We start from the raw sequence: 22,668 nt of genomic DNA, 5'->3' as shown, positions 1-22,668 counted from the left end.
TTAGCTGGGGTAGGGTGGGCAAACTCCCCCCACCCCCGACCACTTGAATAAAAAATAATCGTACATTTTATCCAACCCATTAAGAGGTGGGAGATTCTGGGCTGGACCACTCTCACCCCAGCTAGGGCCCGGGTAGGGGGATGGGTGGGGGGCGGGGCGCCTCCCTAGGGGCCAGATTCTTGCAAGGGGGAGCGCAAGCAGAGCTTCGGGAAAGCAGCCCCCAGCCGCCCAACTTACCCGGGGGGGGGGTGGTGAATTGAGAGCCCCCCCGCACCGGGCAGGAGTTTGGTAGGCTGGGCCGGGTTGGAGGGCCCGAGGGCCCTGAGGCGTCGGGGGTCTTCCCCTGTAGGGTGGGTGGGGGCTTTCACCACGTGGCTTCGCCTTTTTTTTTTTTTTTTTCCGCTCCATTTTTTTTTTCCAAGTCGATTTTATTTAGAGGCGGCGCCAGGGCGGCCGCGGAGAAACGTGACACACCAGCCCTCTCGGAGGGGTTTCGGACAGAAGGGAAGGAGCCGCGCCGCGTCGTCCGCCTCCCAGCGCGCCGCGGGCACTTCTCCCGGGCCTCCCCGAACTCTCCCGCGACCTCTGCGCGCCCTCCGGCCGCCCTCCCCGCCCCGGCTCCGGACAACTTCAGGGGTGGGGTGCAAAGAAAGTTTGCGTCTGCCGCCGCCGCCTCCCGCCTCGGCCTAGGAGGCTCGCCGCCCGCGCCCGCCCGCTCGGCCTTGCCCAGGACTGCGTCCAGCCGGAGACCGCCACCATGAACAAGCTGTACATCGGCAATCTCAACGAGAGCGTGACCCCCGCGGACTTGGAGAAAGTGTTTGCGGAGCACAAGATTTCCTACAGCGGCCAGTTCTTGGTCAAATCCGGCTATGCCTTCGTGGACTGCCCCGACGAGCACTGGGCGATGAAAGCCATCGAAACTTTCTCCGGTAAGAGTGCACCCACCTTCCCGGAAAAAGCACCGCGAAATGCCTGAACAACAGGGACCTGCTCCTCCTCTTTTCTTGCCCGCCAACTCCTCTCTGCCCCTGGCCTGCAGGGCTTGGCGTCGGTACCAGCTCCCACCCACCGCCTCCGACGCCCTCTCCGTCCCTCCGCACGGAAATATTCGGCTTTTCCTCGCCCCTTCTTCCTAGCCCGAGATGAAGAGCTGGAGGCTTTAGTGAGGTGACCCCCTTGCCCCTCCACCGACGGGGCGGGAGCCCCTGTTAGCAGGAGGCGCGGGGGGGGGGGCTCGCCACCGAGGCGAACTCAGTCTGGGCGTCCTTCTACGTCAGTCCCTCTGGGTCCGGGGCTGGACCCCCCACTCCGTGCGCACCCCCTCCCCTTCCTCCGCCCTAGGCCTTTCCGGGCGGGGAAGGGGGTCCCCGCTCCGCTCCGGATCTCACGGCTTTCCGTGGGGAAGGCAGCCTTCGGGCCTGACCTGAGAGGAGCGGGGTCCCGCCTCCCGCCCAGGACCCGGGGCTTGAGCCATTTTGATTTGAAAGTGGGGCGTGAGCCGGGTGGCGCGGCGGCGGCGGCGGCGGGTCGCCATGCTGCTTCCCGAGACGCCCAGGCTGGGCCGAGAGGGGCGCGCCGCGGCCGCCCGGGGCCCTCCCTGCGGGGCCCCGCTCCGCTCCCCCTGGCCTCGCCTCCCGGCCGGCCCCGACAGGTGACCGCCCCGCCGCCCGAAGCCCTTCGCCCTGACTCCACAGGAAAATAAAGTTTCATTCCGCACCCCACCCCCACCCCCCGCCAGCACTTTGGGAGAAACGGGGAGCCCTTTCTCGGCCCCTGCTCCCCACAGCTGGGAGCCGTAAAGGCGGCCGGCCCACACGGACGCCCTCGCGCCTCTCCCAAATCCGGCTCCCAGAGCCGGCCGCTACTCAGCTGGCCGCAGGGAGAGAACAAAACAAAAACTCCGAACACGTAATAATGAATTTATGGAGTCCACCATTCCCCAAGCGACCTTTTTCGCATCCGGCTGCGGAACCCACTACCTGGATTCCTAGGAAGATCTCAAATCCCAGTAACTCCTGAATTACCCTAATGTTTTCTCCTTCCTTTTCCCGCCCGCTTGTCCCCCCACCCCACCCCCGGTCCGAGCTCTCATGTTGTCTTTTTCAATTTAATCTTTAGGGAAAGTGGAGCTGCAAGGAAAACGCCTAGAGATTGAACACTCCGTCCCCAAAAAACAAAGGTAGGAAAGAGGTCTTCTCTGGGGAGGGGGTCAGCCTGCGGACGCTGAGAGGCTGTGTTCAGGGGTCCATAGTGTCTCCAGTGGAAGAAACCCATTATTGGCCTTCCCACCCCCAACTCCGGATGTTGGGGGCAGGGAGGGAAGATTGGCTAAGATCTAGTAATGGGTGGTTTACAGCTTGTAAAAAAAAAATAGCTGAGGCTGGGGTGGGCTAGGAGATGTTTCTTGGAGAAGTAAAAGGGAAAAAGATCAATAGAGGAGAAGACTTGTGGAGTTTGTTCAAGGTGTGTGGGGCCATTTTTGTGGGGAAGCTAAAAATCTTTAAAGATTTTAGACTCATGGATATTGAGCAACTTTATAGCAGGCCTATTTTTCCACCCTTCCCTCACCATAATTCTTAAGTGGATTGGGGGGGGGGTCTTTGACTCCCTAGGGGAAGTGGAATGAGTTCCTGCCCCCCCAAAGAATTCTGTGCGTGTGCTTTATTTATATTTCTGCAACAGGCAAGGACATTATTTTTTTCTCAGATCCCTACCTCTAGTCCCTCCCATCACACATCCTCCCCTCCCAACTGGATTTTGCAAATATGCTTTGGCTGTACTATCCTTTCCGAGCCCTCCACCCCCACTCCTTCAGTCCATTGTTACAAGGGGACCATCTGGGGTGAGAGCTTTGTGTTCAGGCTGTGAGCTGGGGCTCTTTGGAGGGTCTAGAACTCCCTGGATGAATGGAGTGTGTGTGAGAGAGAGACTGTGTTCCAATACCTTCCCATCCTTGCTTCAGCAAAGAGGATACCTCTATCATGTTATCCCCAAAGCTGATTCATGGTTCAGATCTTTCATTGAACTCTGGCTGGGAAGTATAAGGGAAGAATCTTTCTGCTTTCTTAAACCTGACTTTAAACATGTTGACAGTGCGGAGTTTTCTCTCATGTTGCAGCCCCCAGTAAATCTTTGATCTTCTCCCTTTCTCCCCTCATTTCAACTGCAAACTTGCTGCATTTTAGAATAGTTGCTGGCCTTTTGTGGGTGGAAAGGTGGAGGTGGGTGGCTATGCTTTTTTGAAGGTAGTTAAGAGAGTCTAGAAAGTTTAATGTGAGAAAAATCTGCCCAGTGGTTTAGCTTGAGATATTTAAGTAACTTGGAACTATTGTTTCTATAGATGATCAATATGGCTTGTAACTATGTTTATAGAGCTTGTGATTTAACCTCAAGTGCTTGAAATACTCTGTTATTGGAAAGGCAATTAGGAGTAAAGAGGCAATAAAACCTGAAGAAAGAAAAAAAAAGTCGTATTTATTATTTGGGAGCATTTCCTGGAGATGGGAATAAGAGAAATATGTACACTGACATCAGATTTACTGAGAAGATTGTGGATATTCGAACTGAAAGCTGAGTGTTTGAAACATGTAGATGGGAAATAACCAGAATAACTGGAATTCTGAAATAGGTGGAATTTTTTTCTTAAAGATGGTTTAAATTTTAAAGGGAATGAAATCAAAAGCAAGAAAATAGCAAAATGTGATGAAATGGAACTCAAAACATTTATATTTTAATTTTCATGGTGCTCTGTGTTTATGGATCTTTCCCCCTAAGCCATCTGCTTGCTTTAAAGCCATTTTTAGGCTCCTTGTTCCCTCCAAAATATATTACTGAGGGCTCCTTTGAGTTGGGAAGGGGTGGGGTTTGTGAGGAGTGGGTACAAAATCTTCTTTTCCACACCCATACTCAATCTTTTGTGTATTCTTCCCCCCTTGCTGAAATAATTTTTGAGCACAAACATTGTCAGTTGTGTTTTATTTTTCTCTCTGAGTGGTGGTAAGGCACTTCGTTTTTCTAGAATGAATCAATTTTTGAAGTTTTAGGATTTAAAAAAAGAAAGTTTGTTTTCATGAAGTCAGTTTGCTCTATCATTTTGTGTTCTTTGAGGAAGCATGTTTGTGGTATGTGTTTTTAGTCTGTCTGAAAAGTATTTCTTCAGTTGGTTTGTTCCTGACTTTTTCAGTCTCATGGGTGTACAGAAGAGGAACTAGTTAATTAACTGTGACTAATATATTTTAAGCAAAATGAATAGTGGTACATATATATATATATATTGTGTGTGTGTGTATATATATTGTTTTCACTGGTTAAAATAGAGAACTCTTCTTGATGTACTCAGTTCCAAGTGAATTATGATTTTAAACATTTCTAAGAGATTCATAAAAACCTGGCAACCTAAATGTTCCTGAGTTTTTTTGTTTTTGGTTTTTTGGAGGGGGGGGTTATCAAGCAAAAGATACATTTTTTAGCAGTTACCTCTGAGTAACTGGTTTCCAAGTATTAAAATATTTTGTTTTAACCTTGTATCTATTTGACATATAATTTGTTCCTTTTTAAGAACTCGAGACTGAACACTGTACATTTAAATTGAAAACATTAAGTTGAATTTTTAAAATGGGTAGCATTAAATTTCTCTGAGATCACCTTCCCAAACTCTTAGTTTAAGTGTTGGAATTTTGGTCAAGAGCTTTAGCTTATTTTTTCTCAAATTGTTGAGAATTTGTATATGTCCACTGTCAGGTATTAGGACAAAGGAGGAGAACCAAAAGCATTTTAAAAACAGTTGTGGAAAGGATTTGTATGTGTTTTTTTTTAAAAATTGAGACACAAGTAGTTAAGGTAAAGAAAGGGGTATGATCTCAGTGAGACTTGGGTATTTTGGGAGGAAATTCCTCAAAATTCCTTAAAAGGGAATTTAAAATTTTGTTTCATTTACCACTGTGTGTGCCTTTTTCTAGAGGAATGTGGCCTAAAGATAGCATACCTCCTGTCAACTGGTGTCATCAAAATAAAAGGTGTTGCTGTTAAGAAAAAAAAAAAAAAGAACAGATGTACTGCATTTCTCTGGGTGAAATGTGTTCTAGTTAAAGACTGATTTCCTTGGGCAGGTTAATGGTTGTTTTCTCTGACTTAAAATGAGGTGGGCTAATAACACTTTCTCTCGAATTTCTAACTATCAAAAAGCACATAAAAATTGGTCTCCTAGCCACGTAAGTGTGAGAACTCTCAGAAGAGAAAGCATTCAAACTTTCTCCTGATTTTACGGTTTAATTTTCTAAAGTTAGTCGCTTTAAAAATTTCTGCAAAGGGATGTCTTGTAAATGGCAAAAATATTTTTAAGTAATTTATGGAGACTGAAGAAATAATTGGATCACTAAATGTTTTCAAAACACACAAAAATTTTGCCTTCAGAAATGGGTTTGCCTTTAAGGAAAATTGTCCTTAGGGGCTGAAAATGAGTTATAAGGGGGGAGGGGTTAAGAAACAAGGGACTATCTTTAAAAAAAACAACTATAAAGGAGGAAAAGTACTAGAGTGGGAGTATTTGCAGGCACTTTGCTTTAGTGGTTATAGTTGAAAGATACATCTGACCCAGGTATTCAACAAGTAAGTTTAAAGTAGGAATAGTATGGCACTTTTAGTAAAAAGGTTTTCTTACTAATGTCAGGTTTTTTGAGCTTTAAATAAGTTGAAAAAAACCAGTTGACTCTTAATTTTTCTGCACTGCTTGGAGGAAAGGTGGAAATAATTCACGCTCCATTTTTACCTAGAAAGTGTATGTTTACAAATTCATAAAATAAGGTTTTTTTTCACTGCTAGAGAAATCTTTAACGTGTTATCATTTAGTGTTCAATATTTCAAGATGACTTTCCTAAAGACAGTGGTATAGGACTATCCTTTGGAAGAGTTGTAGGTTTCCAGAACCCTTTATTTTCTAACCCAAAGTAGAAAGATTAAATTTTACTCCAGTGGTTTCCCAGGTGGAGAACTTTTGAGTAAAGAGGGGGAAGTGTAATTCCCATCACTAATTTATTCAAAGTATAGTTAACTGTTTTGAATGTAAAGTTTTTAGGCCATAGATTTTGCTGGAACAAGAGCAAAACATTCTTTCTTGTAATTATGTTTTAGAGACGAAATACATGATATTAACCATTGGAAGACTCTTGATTCAAAGGTTCGGAGCGTCTAATCTTTTAAAATTACCTTAATATATGTCATTTGAATCATATTTTATGTGTTTGGGTACATTTAAGCTTTATTTTTTGAGCTTATTCTATAATGTGTCACAATCAGTTGACAAAGATACTATTGAGATAGGTTAGTGAGTATAAATTTAAAAGATTGAAAAATTTTTTTCAGATCTGGTTTAAAGTGAAAAGAGGGAGACCTAAGTGCTATCTGTAGAAGTTTAAGGGTTTTTGTGTTGAAGAGATATGTGTTGGTTGTACCTGTGTTGATTTGTGTGTGTGTGTGGGGGGGGGGGCGTAGTGTTGGCGATGTTGTCATTAGAATAAATGTATGAAGCAAAAGCATTTGAAGAACAGACATTTTGCCAGCTGTTAGAATTTAAATTCAGTCTTGTTCGCTCCCCATCCTCTTAAAAGATTCTTAAAATGTGGCTAATACCTTCCAGAAAGTGCAGCTTAGATTTTGGGATGGAAGTGTTTGGGAGAGAAAAGGGGAGGAAAAAGCAGCAGGGGAGACTGGAAAAATCAGACAAGTTAGTCCTGGGTTGGAAATTCCAGACGGGGGAAAAAAAAGAGCGAGAAAGAGAGATGGGGGTTGGGGTGGATTGCCCGCTTCCCTTTTAAAGAGGAGCGGCTGCGGGCGCACAGCGACCCACGGGAGAGGGGGTCGCAGACACCACTTTTAGAAGACGGGTGTGTAAATTCAGCCCAGGGCAAGGCGATTTTTACTTTCGGAGTTGCCTGCCTTCCCTTCGCTTTTTCAAAAAGCAGAGAAAGTCGCGGCGGCGCTGGAGGCGCTTCCTGGAGAGTCCGCGCGGGCCCCGCCGCCCTAACCCTTCCCCGCCCGCCGCAGCCCCAGCCCGCCACCGGCCTCGCAATCTGCCGCTCCGTGCAGGGGCCCTCGCCTGCCTTTGAACCGGCCTCTGCCTGGGAACATCCTCAGGCCTGGGTCTCCGAGGAGGGCTTCCTTTCCCAGGGTCGCTGAGACCCCTGGCTGCGGCAACGCCGGCCAACAGCCTCGCCTTCGTCCTGGGAGCCCCCAGATCCCAAACCTCGCCGCGGCTTCCCCGGCCTTCTCCACCCGGAGAGGTCCCAGGCCCCGCGGTGTAGACCTTCCAGCGCCCTCGCTGGCTCAAGACCTTTGCATTCTAAGGCAAAAGCTAAAAGCTGGTGGGTGAAAGTGGAGCGAAGAGGCAGAGGAGAGGGGAAAAGACGGGTCAGGGGAAAGTAAGAGGATGAGAGAGATGGAGAGAAAATGGAAGTGCATGTAACGGTTGCCCTCTCCCAGGAGCTGAGGCCCCTTGGCCATGGGGCATAGAACCTTGGAGAGTTAACAGCGTTGCATAATCTGTAATTTTTAGTAGATGGACTGTGTGTCTCTGTGTCCCAAAGGCTGACTGAAACAATAACAAAGGGAGTAATAGTAACCAGAGGTTCTATGATGGGTTTTATTTATGTTGTAAAAGACTGACAACAGGTCTTCCAGCTGGCCACTGGTGGGGCTTTGAAGATCTTTCTCAGGGTCTCAGCCAGTGTTTGGCTCCATGTTAATGTCCAATTTGCGTAATATCATTTCCACCTGGGCCCAGTTCACACCTTTTTAAATGTCTGTCAAAACAGGTAAGAAAAAGTCTCTCCTCAAAAAGCGTGGAATCAAAATGTATGCTTTTTGGTTACTGATAAAAGTTTGGTTTAGCTAGAAAGTGATCATCCAGGAGAGTGCCTGTGATAACACAAACCATTTCAAGGGCGCATCGCCAGCAGGGAGATGTCCAGTCCCCAGGTGGTTAACTGCATTTTAGTAGAAGAGCTTGGAGTTTGTTCAGAGGAGGCTCTGTACTTTTTAGTGGGTCCAAGGGGTCATCCTAGTATTGAACAAGCAGAACCAGGTTTGTAAGACTTGCTTCTTTGCAGCCAGTAGGTTTGCAATAGTCATGGAATGAAGGAACAACAGGCTGGAACAAGCTTTCACCCTAAATGCAGACTGTTGAAATAAAATGTGTATTGATTATGGGTAAATCACAGGAGAGAAAAGTTGGTCTGGACCTCATCATTTTAATATAGTTGGAGAAAATCTGATTGCGAAACACTGAAATGTAACTGTATACAGAACAAACACCACCAGAAATGCAGTCCTAGTGCAGAAGTCCAGGCTTCCAGGATTTGATGTTCTGGTCGTGTGGCAGAGAGCAGAGAGCATGGCAAGCCACCAGTAAACTACTTTTGTATGAAATACAGAGTAAACAGCTGGATGAGTAAAAGAATTTTTGACTAGATTGTCCAGATATTTTCAAGACCCCTAGGACAAGTCTGATTATTAGACAAGTTGGATTTTGGTGGCTAAAGGCATGTAAGTGACCCAACAGGGTGGGTGGGAATTTTGGTCATAGTTTAGGAGGAGGTTTGTGGAGAAAATCTCTGTTAGAGAGGAAACAGGAGAAGTGGAGGATCTCTTCATTTTCTCTTTCCCTCTCCAGCATATCTATTTTGTGGATTCTAGTCAATCCTTTCAACATTTCCTTAGGAAAAGTGGGTTAAGGAAGGCTTCAATTCTTATTCATTTTGAGTTAGTTTCAGTTAAAAAATTAGTCCTTCATCCAGATGTTTTGGCCACTTGAAATGGAAAATGTTAAGTCTGAGTGAAGTTTGATTGGATAGTTTAATTTAGTTGATTGGATATAGTTAGAATCTTTAAGAGGCGAAATCAGAGAATTTAGAAATTAAAAAAAAAATTGTTTTGTGTAAAGGTTGTTTGTGGAGTCTGAGCTCTTTGGCAACAGGAGCAGGGAGGACAGGAATCATTTTCAGAATTCTTAAGGATCAAGAGGGAGGAGGCTCTATTATTAGGTCAGAGTCTCATGACCTACCCTAGGTCCCTCACTCAGTCCCACAGGAGTGTGGAGGAAAGGTCTCTCCAGGAGAGCTCAGTGCTCAAAAACAAGAGTTTTGGAATCCGGCAATGACTGGGAAACCAGAAGTTACTTAACCTCCTTGAGCCTCCATTGCTTTAACTGTAAACTGGTGCTATTACACATTAGCTATAATTAGTCTTTGTTTTCAATATAGGCCTGTGCCTCCTGTCTTTGGACTGTGTGTAACGGCTTGCCCATGTATCTAAGGCAGTAAGTACGGTGTTCAAGTACACTTCGGTGAATATGGCATGTATTTTATGTGGAACACTGATGGATAGGCATATTGAAGGGGATTTATGTGTAGGATGTTTTTGATAACCTGTGTGCTGAAAGGAAAGGCCATCTTTTGGGAGAGGGAGATGAAGCTCATCAGGGCAGTCCCCAAGAGCCCCTAAATATGGACCCTACCCTCTTAGGACATGGAGGACATCCTCTTAGGAGAATGGAGCATATATTCCATTGTTGATGCCCTCAACCTGGGCCAGGTTCCTCGCTGAAACTTCACACTTTGTTGCTACTATCAAAGGTGCGTATAGAGTAGGGACATGGATGAGAGGAGAACTATCCTAATTCTGCAGATGAGGTGTTGTAAGAATTCAGGATGAAGGGGACTGTGTAAGTCCTTTTGGAGATCTGAGGAAGGAAGAAATGAGCAGCTTCCCCTACCTGGTAGGAGATGGGCATGTTTGTCTTGAAGTTATGCTCTTGCTTAAGCTAACAAAGTAGGCATTCAGGAGTTGGGGACCCTTGGATGCGGAGGAAGTGATTGCATACATGGCTCCTCTTCCTGTGCCCTCTTAGATGGCAAAGCTACAGTGATCTCAGTTTCTCTCCCTGGTCTGGAAACAGTCCTCAAAGGTGTGCTCAGTACCCACCTTCATGTCTACTTCCTTTCTTCAGCCCTCCCTGCTGGAAAGGTACAAACCCACAAACCCACACACGTACAGCCCCTTTCCACATCTCAGTCCAGGGAATAAGGATTGACTCTTCTTTTAGTGGGGTGGGGAGGGGAAGGGTTTCCAATCCGGATGTGGTTTTAGGCCATTTAACAGGCTTGTGACTTTAATCAGTTACTATAAAGGGTTTTACAATTAGTTTATGTGGAGCGATGTGTGTTGCCTCTTTTCTGGAGTGGCATTTGGGATTGCTTGGGGCTCATCAACTTTCCATTAGGTACTTACTCTGAGGAGGAGAAAATAAGGGGAGACAGGAACGAAAGGGGGGGCTGTTGGGTGGAGTAAACTCGTTGAGGATACCTACCTGTTGAGTTAGACGTATTTATGTCGCTTCCTCCTCCAGTCTCTAAGTTGCTCCAGTCTCTAAGAGGAGAAGTCCAACTGTAATAGGGAGCAGTTGCTTTGGCAGGATTTGGAGACGGAACCCTAAATTACAGGGCAGAGATGATCCTTCACAGACGTGGCTGTTGGTGGCTGCAGCCAGTGTGTTCTGAGCGAGCACTAGATGTGAATAGGATGTTGGCTGGGGAGACAGCGGGGTTCGAAAGAACAGTCTCTTCAACTTCTTTTCTAGAGTGTCCACTCCAGCAACTTGTTATTTAATGTAGAAGAAGGGAAAAAATAGCTGACTGAAGTTATTTTATACAGAGGGGTTTCCTCTCAGTGTTTATTAGCATTTGATTCAAAGCTGCTTCTGCTGACTTTTGAGAATAGAGTGGAGTGATATCTGTCCAGAATAAGCTGTGGGAGGCAAGAGGTGGAATGAAATGATCTCCACAAACCTCGTAACCTCACAGATCTCTCAGATCATCCTTCTTTCACTTTCCCACCCTTGCCCCTGACCATCTTGAGTAGCTGGTTTCCTTTAAACTTTTTTTTTGTTTTTGGCTGTGCTGCAGGGCATGTGGAATCTAGTGCCCTGACCACATATGGAACCCCTGCCCCTTGCAGTGGAAGTGCCGAGTCCTAACCACTGGACTGCCAGGAGTTCCCTAAACTTCTAACTAAGATGCCTATCTAGGCCCAAGTTCCTTTGTTCTTCTCTTCAAACCGTCACATGGTCAGCCACTGTAGCCTGGGTGTGTGGGGGACTTGCCACTCAGTCACTAGCCATTTTGGGAGAATGGAGTGGGGTGTAATTTTAAAAATACATACTTACAACTAAATCATATAAGAAAATATTTAACATGGTATAGACACCTGATAGCTTTCATGTTGCTCCAAAGCTTGGTACTTCTAGTCAGGCATTCATGCATACACTTATTTTTATCTATTCAGAGTCTACTATTGACATGCCCTCTGCCAGGTACTAGAAATACAATGAAGAACAAGCAAAAGACCTTGGTCTTTAAAGTGGAGATGGCAGAGAAATATAATTTATCAGGTCACTTTTCTCCAGGAGCTTTTAGGTTTCCCTGTCTATCCTTGCCTCCTTTTTTTTTTTTTTTGGTTAAGCTGTGTGGCACAGCTTAACCAAAAAAAGTTTTAAATTTAAATTAAAAATTTTAATTAAATTAAATTTTTATGTTAAAAATTAAAATTAGTATGAAATTATTAAACTACTTTTCTGTAGTAAAATATGCACAACGTAAAACTTACCATTTTTAAGTGTACAGTTCAGGTGTATTAAGAACATTCACACTGGTGTGCAACCATCCTCTCCATTCTTTTCATCTTGCAAGATTGAAACTGTACCCAGCAAACAGTAACACCCCATCCCCGCCTCCCTCTGGCCATATTTAAAGTGTCTGGCAGTTTTGATTTTCTCACATGGTGGTCACCTCCTCATTCTATATAAAACGGGAGTCTTTGCCTGACCCCTCTCCTGCATTAAACATTTGATTATTTGTTGGGTTTTTATTTAGCATTACTGGGTCTGTTTCAGGCCAGGGAAGGGAGACATTGGGAGAAGGAGCTGCACAAAAGAGGTACAAGGTAAAGTTCCTGCCCTCCAGCATCTTCACTTTAGATGCAGGAAAAGTTGTGGGACAGCAGAGGCTGAGAGGCTGCAATGAGAGGCACACAACCTCAGGAACTAGGTTGGTAGGAACAGGGACAGGAGGTAGGCTTTGAGTGAGCTTAAGCTGTGTTTTGGAGGTTAGACAAAAAAATAGCAGTGGATTCAGGAGAGCACTGTGTACAGGCAGGGAGATGTCTGTGGGGAGACAACTCTTCTGGAAGAGAGGGGTGGCATCCTAGCGGAGAGAGGCCCCCAGCTATGGCAGATGTCTGGTACTTCCCTTATTGACCATCTTCTTTGCTCCAGACTTCTGTGTAACGTGTTGTGGGTCAAAAGATGAGTTCCTTCTGCAATAATATGGAATCTTTATTGAGTATCTACTCAGAGCTAGATACTATTCCTTCATTGAATCCTAAGAACCCTGCTAGCATTAGCCCTTCATTCCACAAAAGAAGCTGAGGCTCTGAGTGTAGCTTAGCTAGGGTCATACCTTGAATAGTAGTGGTGGTATTCAAACCCAGGCCTTTCTACCTTCAAGGCTGAGCTCTCTTAGAAGGTGGGATTAGCTGATCCTCTAACATTCAGAGAAGCTGAGTGTTTTGGTGGGGGAGAGCATAAGGCTAGCAAATAAAAACATGCCCAACAGTAATCTCTCTCTGCTCTGAGCCTCCTTCCTCCATGGGTGTTCATACTTGCTTTGCATTGTATTTTCCTCTCACCATTGGGATTTTTAGGCAATCTTGAGTGGCTGAAGAAAACTAAGAACATTCTCCCCTTGTCTAGGCAGCTGTGATGGGAAATGGGGATTCTGCTCCTAATGAAAAACCATGGAAATGGAGCTGAATGAGGTGGAGGAGGACTTTGAGTGGTTTAGGATTCAGGTGTCAATCTCAGCTTGCTCTTCTGCCAGATGTGTGCACACTGGGATCTGGGGTCAGTATCTCCCTGGGCCTCATATCCTCATCTGAAACCTCGCCATCTCCATGAACCCCGCAAAATAAGCTGGGTAGGTATTTTGAGTTCTCAGAGCTTCCATCCTTTGGCATTCGTGTAGGTGCCATGGCTGGGGCTTTGGGCTGACTGTTGTTTTTTTTTTTCCCTTCCCCTTTCCTTTTGTTTGGGTTCAAACTTGGGGAAAGTGTGGGAGGTTGGGGGGAAGGGCAGGGATCGAGTGGCTTCCCCTCCCATCCCCCCTCCTCCTAGCAGGAAGGGACAAAGAGTTGACCTTTGTTTCAAGCCTATAGAATCATAATTCATAGCTTATACATGTTTTTGAGGAGCGGGAACCCAGTTATGTCTTCCTGATGAGCAGGCTTCATGGTATGGTGACATTTGCTGGCTAGTGTCAACTTGGGACTAGGCACTTAACCTCTCTGAGCCTCTTTTTGAATTGCAGAATGGAAATAAAAATATTCTCGATCTTCTGTGGTTTAGAGGCTCAAACCAGGCTCTTGTGTTCTAGGCTCATAGGAGAGTGTAGATTGTAAACCCTAAAGTACTGTGTAAACGTAGGTTTTTAATGACTATCATTAATTGACACCCCAAGAGGGCGGACAAAAGGTCATTCGCACCCTGAGACAAATGCCCTGCTCCGCTTGGAGGTGTGACTCTTCGATTATAAATTTTCTGTAGTGGCTTCCAGAACGCCCTAGGAGGAGGATCTTTTTTTGGAGGCCCGGAAGGCCTCTTGGTTCCGCGCCCCCAACCCACCCCACTCCCAAGGCCTCAGTTCCTGCCTTCTCAGTGGGAGGCCTCGCGGCCCGGGTCCTGCCTCCTCCCACAGCCCAGCCGAGGTCTCTAAGGAATGCCGCCTCCCGGGCCATTTTCTCCCCTCCTGCTTCTGCGGCCCCACTTCCAGCCCCCTCCCAGCCCCCTCCCCCCAACCGGTTCCCACTTAAACGCTTGCAGGCCTGTGTGCAGGCGGGAAGCCCCCTCCCCCACAGGACCACCTCAGTCACAGCCCTGACCACAGGGAGGTCGGGTCTGGATTTACTAAAGGACCCCGGAGGGGGAGCCTGCCCCTCGCTGGCTGCCTGGCTCGCTGATGGGGTCGGGTTTCGGCCGGTGGCTCTGGAGAGAGAGACAAAGGGCAAAGTCCTGGTCCCCACCCCCACCCGGCAGCCCCTGGCGCGTGTCCCCTCCCCCTCCGGGCCCTGCGCGGGTAGCCCAGGGCCCCCCGGGCCGGGTGGGACCGGCTGGGGAGAGTCGGGATGCCGAGGGGTTCTGGCGGCAGAACGTTCTAGACCGCCGGGCCCTGCAGCCGAAGGGGCCCCCAGGGACATCCTCTGTGCCCCTCCGTGTGCTCTGCCGACTCGGCCCACCCGGCCGGGGTGAGAGGCTGAACGCTCAGCTTCCCCTGGGTGAGGTGAGAGGGGCTGGGGGAAGGGGCCGGCCCACGTGGGGCACAGGCCCGGCGACGCCGACCCGGCCGCTCAGCTGCTCGGCGCTTCTCAATCGCCCGTTCATGAGGGCTCCCCTCCTCCCCCCCAGCTGCTGCCAGCCCTCCCCCACCCTCAGCTGCTGCCGCCCTTCCCAGGCACCTCTTTCTCAATTGCTCTGCCCGCGCCTGCTTTCCGCCGTCCTCCTGAAAGGCTGTTAGAGACCTTGCCCCTGCTCCTGGCCCAGGATGGCAGAGAATCATCCCGCATGGCGCTGTTGGGACGCCCCGGCAGAGGCTGGGGCTCGGGAGAAAGGCCTCTGCAGGGAGGGCATTTTCTTGCTGCACAAGCCAGGGCAGAACTCGGGGTAGGTGTGCATGTCAGAGGAGAGGTGTTCTGATGAGGAACTACCCACTAGAAAGAAACGTACAGCAGCTTCTTGAAGTTTTCAGCCACCAACAGGTCTGTGTTGGCAGCTGGAAGGGAGACAAGAATTCCTTGAGGTTGTTAACCTCCTGTTGGAGGGACACAACCAGAGCGCCTTTCTGCTAAAAGGGTGAATTCCAAGAAGTACCCAAACTCGACTACGGTCTCTCTCAGTGCAGATTTAAGCTGTGGAAGGCTGATTTCTCTTGAGTCTGGTCTAGTTTCCTTTTCTTTGCTTCTCCACCTCAAAATCCTGGCCTGGAGCTGTGCTTCCAAGCTTGCCATCCCTCCTGAGGAGAGACTCTCCACCTTGCTCCATTTCCGAGGCATGCCCCCTAGTGCTTTCCACGGAACGTCAGCTCCACCCTCAGTCAGGTCTCTGGGCCCCAGAGTGCCAGGCCTTTTGGCTCTTAAGCTTTCTGGAGAGATGCTGACATCTCCACGGGGGGTGGGGGAGCTAAACCAACCTCTCCTGTGAAGCTGGGGCAGGAAATGGTCTTTCTAGTCCCCCTCCACCTTTCCCTCTGTCAGAGCAAATTACCCCCCACCCCCACCCCCAAGGGAAGATTCTGGAAACGCTTCCCATTGCTGGCCGGAGAAGAAAGGTGAGTCGTGTCCCCCAACGGTGAATTTCTTACCCACACCATCGCTGCCTCCACCAGCAGGATTGCGCTGCTCACACTGAGTCACCTCTCCTGTTTGTCTCCATGCGTTAGATTTGGTCTAGTGGCTTCTTCACACCTCGCAGTTCACATTGTAGGGCTCAGGAGGCTGGCTCTGGCTCTAGGAACCCCTCAGATGAAAGAGCACTGATTCTAGGCAGAGTGAGCACAGTGGAGGGAAGGAGGGGTGGTTGGTCCAGGCTGACTTGGAATTTGTCTGGAAAGAGCTGCACTGTCTCAGCTTCTGTTTTGGCTTTCTCTGGCGCTGCCCAGATGGGCAAGAAAAGAAAAACGTGGGCTCTCTAGTCAAACCATGTATTTTTTGAGATGAGTGAGTTGAGCAAAGGATTTATTCCTCTTTTGCTTGCCCTCTAACACAGGGCAGCACCTCCCCACCTGCCTTTTCCCTTTGCACCCCTGCCTATCCCAAACTGAGATGAAATTTTGCAAGAAGAATATTTGGTGACTGCACTTTTTCCCTGCTAGCAAATCTCTCTGACAGTCATCCAGCGGTATTATAGTGTAGTTAGCTCTTCTGCAAGTTAAATCCTGTGCCCAAATTGGAGCCGCATGTAGTAAAAGCCAGTTGGCATGTACTTAGCCATACAGAATATGGGCATTTTTCCTGCTGCTGACATCGGGGCTATACAGGCTTCTGCTGTGTTAACACTTCTTGTCAGAGAGAAAGAAGTGAAGTTTGGTGAGATGAGTGTAAACCAGCCTGGGAGGAGACTGGTTTACTATACTCACCGTAAACCAGATAGGACTAGAACTCAGCATAAACCAGCTGCGTTCTAGTCCTGCCTCAAAGTTGCCAAGTCTCTTTCCTTTTCCTGAGCCTCAGTTTCTCCATCTGTAAAATGAGGGGGACTCTCTCAGACCTCAGTGTATGAATCTGATTTCCTCAATGTAGGAATCTGATTTCCTTCAACTGGAACTTCCGATTGCCAGGTTAATGGTATGTGTGTGTGTGTGTCCTTGGTCGTGTAAGAAGCCTAGTGAATCCCCCTCTTCTTTGACTCCAGGTAGGCCGGGAGCACATTAAACATAGTACAAGAGCCTTCCAAAGAGGGAATATGGTTCATCCCAGAGCTTCTCCCCGAGATTTGCTTTTCCTACCTGTCCTCAGCATCAGTTCAGGAGCACATTTGGGACAGTGCGTGTGTGCTGCATACCTTTAAAAGACCATGTTCACGGGACCACAGGTACATTTCAGTGGTGTCCCTGCTTTCCAGCCGCCACCCCCTACCCCATATTTTGACCCTTTGGTGGTGGCATCTGCTCTGCTTGGTCCTGCACCTTCCAGTAGGTCAGTGTTTTCCTTTCCAGCCCTTACCCTGCCGGTCAGCCCACCCGACTGCCCGCCTGTCTGGCAGCCCTGCCTCTGGATCGGCCTGGCACGGAGCCCTGGGCATTGGGCCAGCTTCTCCTCCCCTCCCCAGCCCCGCCCCCTTTCTCAGCTACTGCCATGCTTGGAGTGTGCCAGGTCCGCCCCTTTCAGAAGCTTTCCTAGACAATTATTTTTTCCTCCAACTCTCCACTCTACAGGGATAAGGAGGCAGGGTGGGGAGGGAAGGACTAGGTCAGTGGTGATCTTATGGAAAGGGCAGAGGTTGGCACGTTAGGACATCTTTTATGTCTGATTTCCAGCTGGGAAAAACAACTGGGATGGGAGCCAGCTTGGGGGGGTGGTGCTTATTCTCTGGTGTCAGCCACATGGGACTCTTGTTGCGGAATCAACAGGATCACCCACTTTTTTTTTTTTTTTTTGCCGGCTCGTGGAACTTCCCCGACCAGGAATTGAACTCACACCCCCTGCAGTGGAAGCACAGAATCTTAACCACTGGAATGCCAGGGAAGTCCCAGGATCACCTGCTTCTGAAAGGACACAGTGGCCAGCCCACCTCCCCAACCCAGTTAACCTTGTCCATTGCCTTCTCGCATCCCAAGCCAAACTGGGGGGAATTCCCTGGCAGCCCAGTGGTTAGGACTCTGCACTTCCACTGCAGGGGGCATGGGTTCGATCCCTGTTGAGGGAATTAAGATCCTTGCAGGAGCAAGCCCCACAGTATGGCCAAAAAAACCCAAACAAACCCCAAAGCCCAAAAAACAAAACACCAAACCAAACTGAGGTCCCCTGCTGGACTATAAACTCTGGAGGGCAGGAGGCTTGCCTGGCTTCTTCGTCCCCCTCCTTGCTCTCTACTGCAGCTCAGTGCCTTGCACTGTTCAGTAGAAATGTGAGGTACACATATGTAAGTGTAAATTTTCTAATAGCCACATTAATTTTCACAATAGTGAAATTAATGTAAAGATTAATTCAAAAATTATTTTTAAAGTTAATTCAAAAGATTACTAGTTCAATATGCAGTCAGTATAAACAATAAGATCGTTTACTTTGGGGGGGCTAAGTCTTAGGAACCCAGTGTGTATTTTATTTTACTATTAGAAGCCTGTTCAACTCATATGCTAAATTTTCATTGGAAACATTTAATCTGTATTTAGAGTTCATAAAATTTACATTAGAAAAAGTTAAATTATATAAACACTTTAATTTTAAGAAAAATTCAGTTGCTGATTTGAAGTGCTCAGTAGCCACATGTAGACTAATGGCTACTGTAGTGTGGACAGCACAGGCCCCGTGCATAGTAGATGCCAAGAAGATCTGGAATGACTCCAGCAGCTGGACACCGGAAACCTTGGGGAAGTGGTAGACCTTCTTGATTGCTGATTAGAATTAAAAGAGCATGGTGTTACTGCAAGTTTGAAAAATCTTTATTGCTGCCTCTTAAAATTGCCAAGTAATAACCCCAACCCCATCCCCAGTCAAGTTTAGTTTTCTCATTGCCTTGGGCTAGCTTCTTCCCACCTTTCTGAGGAGATGCCTGCAGGCTGGAGTGAATTTGGACATCACTGGGGATGAAGTTATGTGTGGATGTGTGGGACAGTGTCTTAAGTTTGGGCTGTGGATGGATTCCAAAGCCTTCATTAACCCTTGAAATCTTGAAATTGTGTGCAAAATGTTTGGATTTTTCTGGTGGAGAGTGTTCTTACCTTGTATCATATTTCCTAATGGAAACCTAGTCTCCAGGGGGAGAAAAGGGTTAAAAACCACTTATGCAGACCATTAAGGCACAGAAAATCACTCTGATTAAGAAAGTGTATTTCTATAGGTGGACAGGGTTGATTTCGGTCTGGGGACACAAGATCCAGTAAAATGGACTAATCCTAATCCTTGTTTCCCTGATGTGAGAATCTAAACTCTAGAGTAGAAAGCCTGACTTGCCCAAGAGCAAGCAGCCTGCTAGTCAGAGAATCACAGCCTAGGGGAGGGGTGAAGTGAAGAGTCTAATCTGGAGATCCTGACTTAATCCTAGTTCTCTGGAGAGATGAAAGTCCAGGTTTGCCTCTGATAGGGGCCTCTGGAGGTTGGGGCCCCAAGTCTGAAAAGACTTCCAAAACCTACTATTGCCTCCCTCCCCACAACTGGCTTGCTCCGCCCTGGTTTAAAGGAATTCTTCCCTTTAGGGCAGGGTGAGGCCACCAGCATGAGTGAAGATGGCACCTACCCTCTGGGAATGGGGGTGGAAAGAGGAAGGAGCTGGTTTGCAAAGGGTTAGAAAAAAAGCACTCCCTGGGGCAGTTTTAACTGTCTTCCAGAAGACCTGGAGACTGTTCCCAGGGTGCATTCTGTCTGGGTGTGCGTCTGGAGAGGCCCCCTTCTGAAAAATGTCCTATCTGTGCATCTGCTCCCCTCTCTGCTAGACCTCAGGCCCATCCTCCCTGCCTCCAGCAGGCTTCTCACCAGGGCCTGGATTCTTGCTAATAAAAATAAAAGAGGAGCGACTTCCCTGGTGGTCCAGTGGGTAAGACTCCTTACTGCTAATGCAGGGGGCCCAGGTTTGAACCCAGGTCGGGGAACTAGATCCCGCATGCATGCCACAACGAAGATCCCGTGTGCCGCAGCTGAGACTTGGCACAGCCTAAATAAATAAATAAATAAATATTGAAAAATTAAATAAGGGAAAATCTCATTGGCTTAGACCCATTAATTTTGAATCTGTGACGACTTTAAAATTGGGTGAGCTGGAATTATCTTTTTAGGTTTTTTGTTATGGAAAAAAAAACTTTGAAATGTGGAAAGGAGAATTATTCTCCCATGTACCCATCACCTACCTTTAAAAATTACCAAATCATATCCAATCTGTATTAATTTCCCCCTGATTACTTTAAAGCAAATCCTAGACATATTTTATCTGTAACTATTTCAGTATGTATTTCTAAAAATCAGTATGATTTTATTTTATTTTTTATTTTATTTTTTTTTGGCTGTGCTGCGCGGCTTGTGGGCTCTTACTTCCCCAACCAGGGATTGAATCCGCACCCTCAGCTATGAGAGCGTAGAGTCTAACCACTGGACTGCCAGAGAATTCCCTGATTTTAAAATATTAACAATATTATCTGTCTAGTCAGTGTTCAATAACCATAGAATCACTTTTCAACTAACTGTGGAAATAAGCGTCTTAAGGAGTTACAGGTGGGATATTTCAGTTTCTTGGAGAGCAGCACCCACTCAGCAGGCCCGCTGTTCACTCTGTTGTGTGAACTCTGAGGATTTTAAATTTGTCCTCAAGCCAAAACTTGACTGTATTTTGGCAAAGGCTTTTGTTTCCTTTCTGCCATCGAAAAGGCAGCACAGGGGACAGTGCAGAGAGCCCCAAACCAGACAGTCTTTGGGTTCAAATGCTGGCTCTGGCTCTTAGAACCTATGTGACTTGGCAGACACTCAACCCCTCAGTCTCAGGGCCCCGGTTTGTAAGGTGGAGCCTTGTAAGGTGGAGCTATGGTTACCATGGTCAAGGGTAGTGGAAGGCTTATAGGAGGTGCTGAATCTGAGCCTGGTAAGCACTTCTCAAATGTTAGATTCTTCCTTAACTGTTTTCCTTCCCATTCAGTCTAAGTCAATGACACTTCTCTAAAAAGGTGAAAAGGATGAGAGCTTCCTGCCCAGGGAGAACTCCCAGCCATACTTCCTCTGGGGACCTAGCTCCTGTGCTTCCTGAATCTCTTGTTTTCCTACTTAACTCCTTATGCTGTTGCCCAGATGCTCTCTCCCTCTGGTCCCCTGGACTCTCCCCAGGCTTGAAAGCTCACTTGGTCACTGTGGCCCTCGTGTCCCCAGCTTGTCCCCAGCAGCATTAGAAAGGAGCATCCCCTGTGATTGCTCTGTATCTGGGGAGCCGCCCCAGGGCCTGGTAACTGCCCTGCTGGTCAGGGCAGGCAGAGGGGGTCAGAAGCCACAGGATTTTAGCATCCAGGGAAATAATTTGACTGGTGTAACCATCGCCTTCACTGCAAGCGGCTGGAGGCTTCATTCTTTCACTCAACAGGTTTATCAGCTCCTGAACCTCTGGGAGTTCTCTTGCTTTTCTGGACAATGGGTGTTGGAATTTAGGGTCCTGCTCAGAGCACAGTGCCCTGTTGCCTAGTGGAAGCCAGTCAACAGGAGTGCTGGAGTGGGGCCCTGTGGTTGTCACTGGGAGGTGAGGGTGCGGGGGTGGGACTCTAGGCTCTGGTATTTCCCACTATTTCCCCATCAGTGCAGAAGCCTAACTATTTTACTATCACAGGTAGCGGCTCCCTGTCAGCCCCGCAGCCTCTTCCCATGCTGGTCTGGACACCTGCAGGCTCCTGGGGACTGAGACTGAGCACCATGCCACGCAGGCACCCCGCCTGCTTGAAGTCCTCACAAAAGCCCTATCAATTTTGCACAGGAGGAAACTAAGATACTGAGCAAAGGAGTGAGCAGTTGAAGTCTTTTAGCTCCCATCCTGATCCCCCAAGCCCTCAGTATGCTGCCCTGGACCAGCTCACACTGGGCATCCGGAAATACCAGTAGGGTGAATGAGCTACCCATGGGTTCCTGGAAGGGGGTACTGGGCCCAGTTCTCAACATGGCCCCATGTGCTTTGGGCCAGAAAGAAATTAGGTAGCACCATACTTAATACAAACCAGGCCAAGAGCTTAAAAGACAGAGGTTCTTCTTGGTCTCTGTGCTTTTGTCAGGGTTGGGGCCTTTGCTGGCCAGGTTTGGAGGCCTGAAGGGGCCTGGCCTGGGTTTCCACGATTGGCTGTGTGTGCCCTGGAGGGGTGGGTGAGTCCCTGCCTGGTGGGGGTGGGGGAGGACTGCCAGGATGTCTTTTCTTTCATTGGTTGGGTGTCCCTGCCCTCCTCCCCCTCCTCCTGGAACATTCCAGACATTCCAGACTGCCATTGCTTTCAGGATATGGATTAACATCCCAAACTGAGATTTGATTTCACCTCCCCATCCCCTCCCACCTCCTCACTACTCTGAAAGGAAAGCCCCTAAAACTTGGAGTTTGAAGTAGGAAGAGGGTATTTTTGACCCTTGACTTGAGATTATAGTAGGGGACCATCTTGAAAGAGTGCCTTCAGACCAAACTTTTTCAGGGGGCTGCTTTAAGCTCTTACTGGTTTGAACTCCCAGACAGGCACTGCCTGTCTCCTTGCAGTCCTTCCAGGAGCTTTTGCTTGAAGGAGGTTGTCCCTCCACTTGGGTGACCCCTGTCACTAGCATTAAGGTAGACCAGTGTTCTCAGTCTTCCAGTGGTGTAATCATCTCTTCAGTTCGCCAAGAGTTTGTGAGGGTCCCTGCATTTTCTTTGCCCGTTCATCGCGAAATGAATCATGTATTGGAAATGCTATGTGCCGTGTGATGCAGATGCCATGAGGCTCCCTCTTGGCCAGTGAATTGGATCCCAAGAAGCTGGCCTGGTGTGGGATACAAGGACCTGGAACTGGACTTGTTTCTGACCCTCGTTCTCTTGTCCTGCTATAGTCTAACTTCCTTAGATCAGGTTCACGAACCAACCAAAGTAGAGAACTGTGGACATAGATTCTCCAACACTTACGCTGCATTTCCCTTAAATTATTTCAACCCGGGAAGAGATTTCATTAATGTATTTCATTGATAAAGACTTTCTATCCTCAAAGCTGCAGAGCTAGGACGGATCTTAAAAACTCTTCTGTTTCCATTTTACATCTCAAGTCACTTGATCACAGGGGTGAAATGAGTGACCTGGCTGAGGACAGAGCCAAGATGAAAACATTTACAGTTAGAGCTTAGCATCCCTTCCCTTGCCCTTGTGTGTTTTGAGTACCC

At 47.8% G+C, this 22,668-nt stretch overlaps 1 protein-coding gene across 2 annotated transcripts in view; it reads left to right on the top strand.

Annotated features, from left to right (window-relative positions):
- The first annotated feature begins 757 nt into the window (after nt 1–757).
- Nucleotides 758–22,668, top strand: part of IGF2BP1 (insulin like growth factor 2 mRNA binding protein 1) — a 36,656-nt gene continuing 14,745 nt past the window's right edge. For both annotated transcript variants that reach the window (XM_057715830.1, XM_057715831.1), the window contains exons 1-2: nt 758–932; nt 2,122–2,182. In XM_057715830.1, the coding sequence (XP_057571813.1) occupies nt 758–932; nt 2,122–2,182 (236 nt within the window). The remainder of the gene's footprint in view (nt 933–2,121; nt 2,183–22,668) is intronic.

This window comes from Hippopotamus amphibius, chromosome 17 (genome assembly GCF_030028045.1).
Source record: "Hippopotamus amphibius kiboko isolate mHipAmp2 chromosome 17, mHipAmp2.hap2, whole genome shotgun sequence".
Lineage (NCBI taxonomy): Eukaryota > Metazoa > Chordata > Mammalia > Artiodactyla > Hippopotamidae > Hippopotamus > Hippopotamus amphibius.
This window is presented reverse-complemented; position numbering and strand designations above follow the sequence as displayed.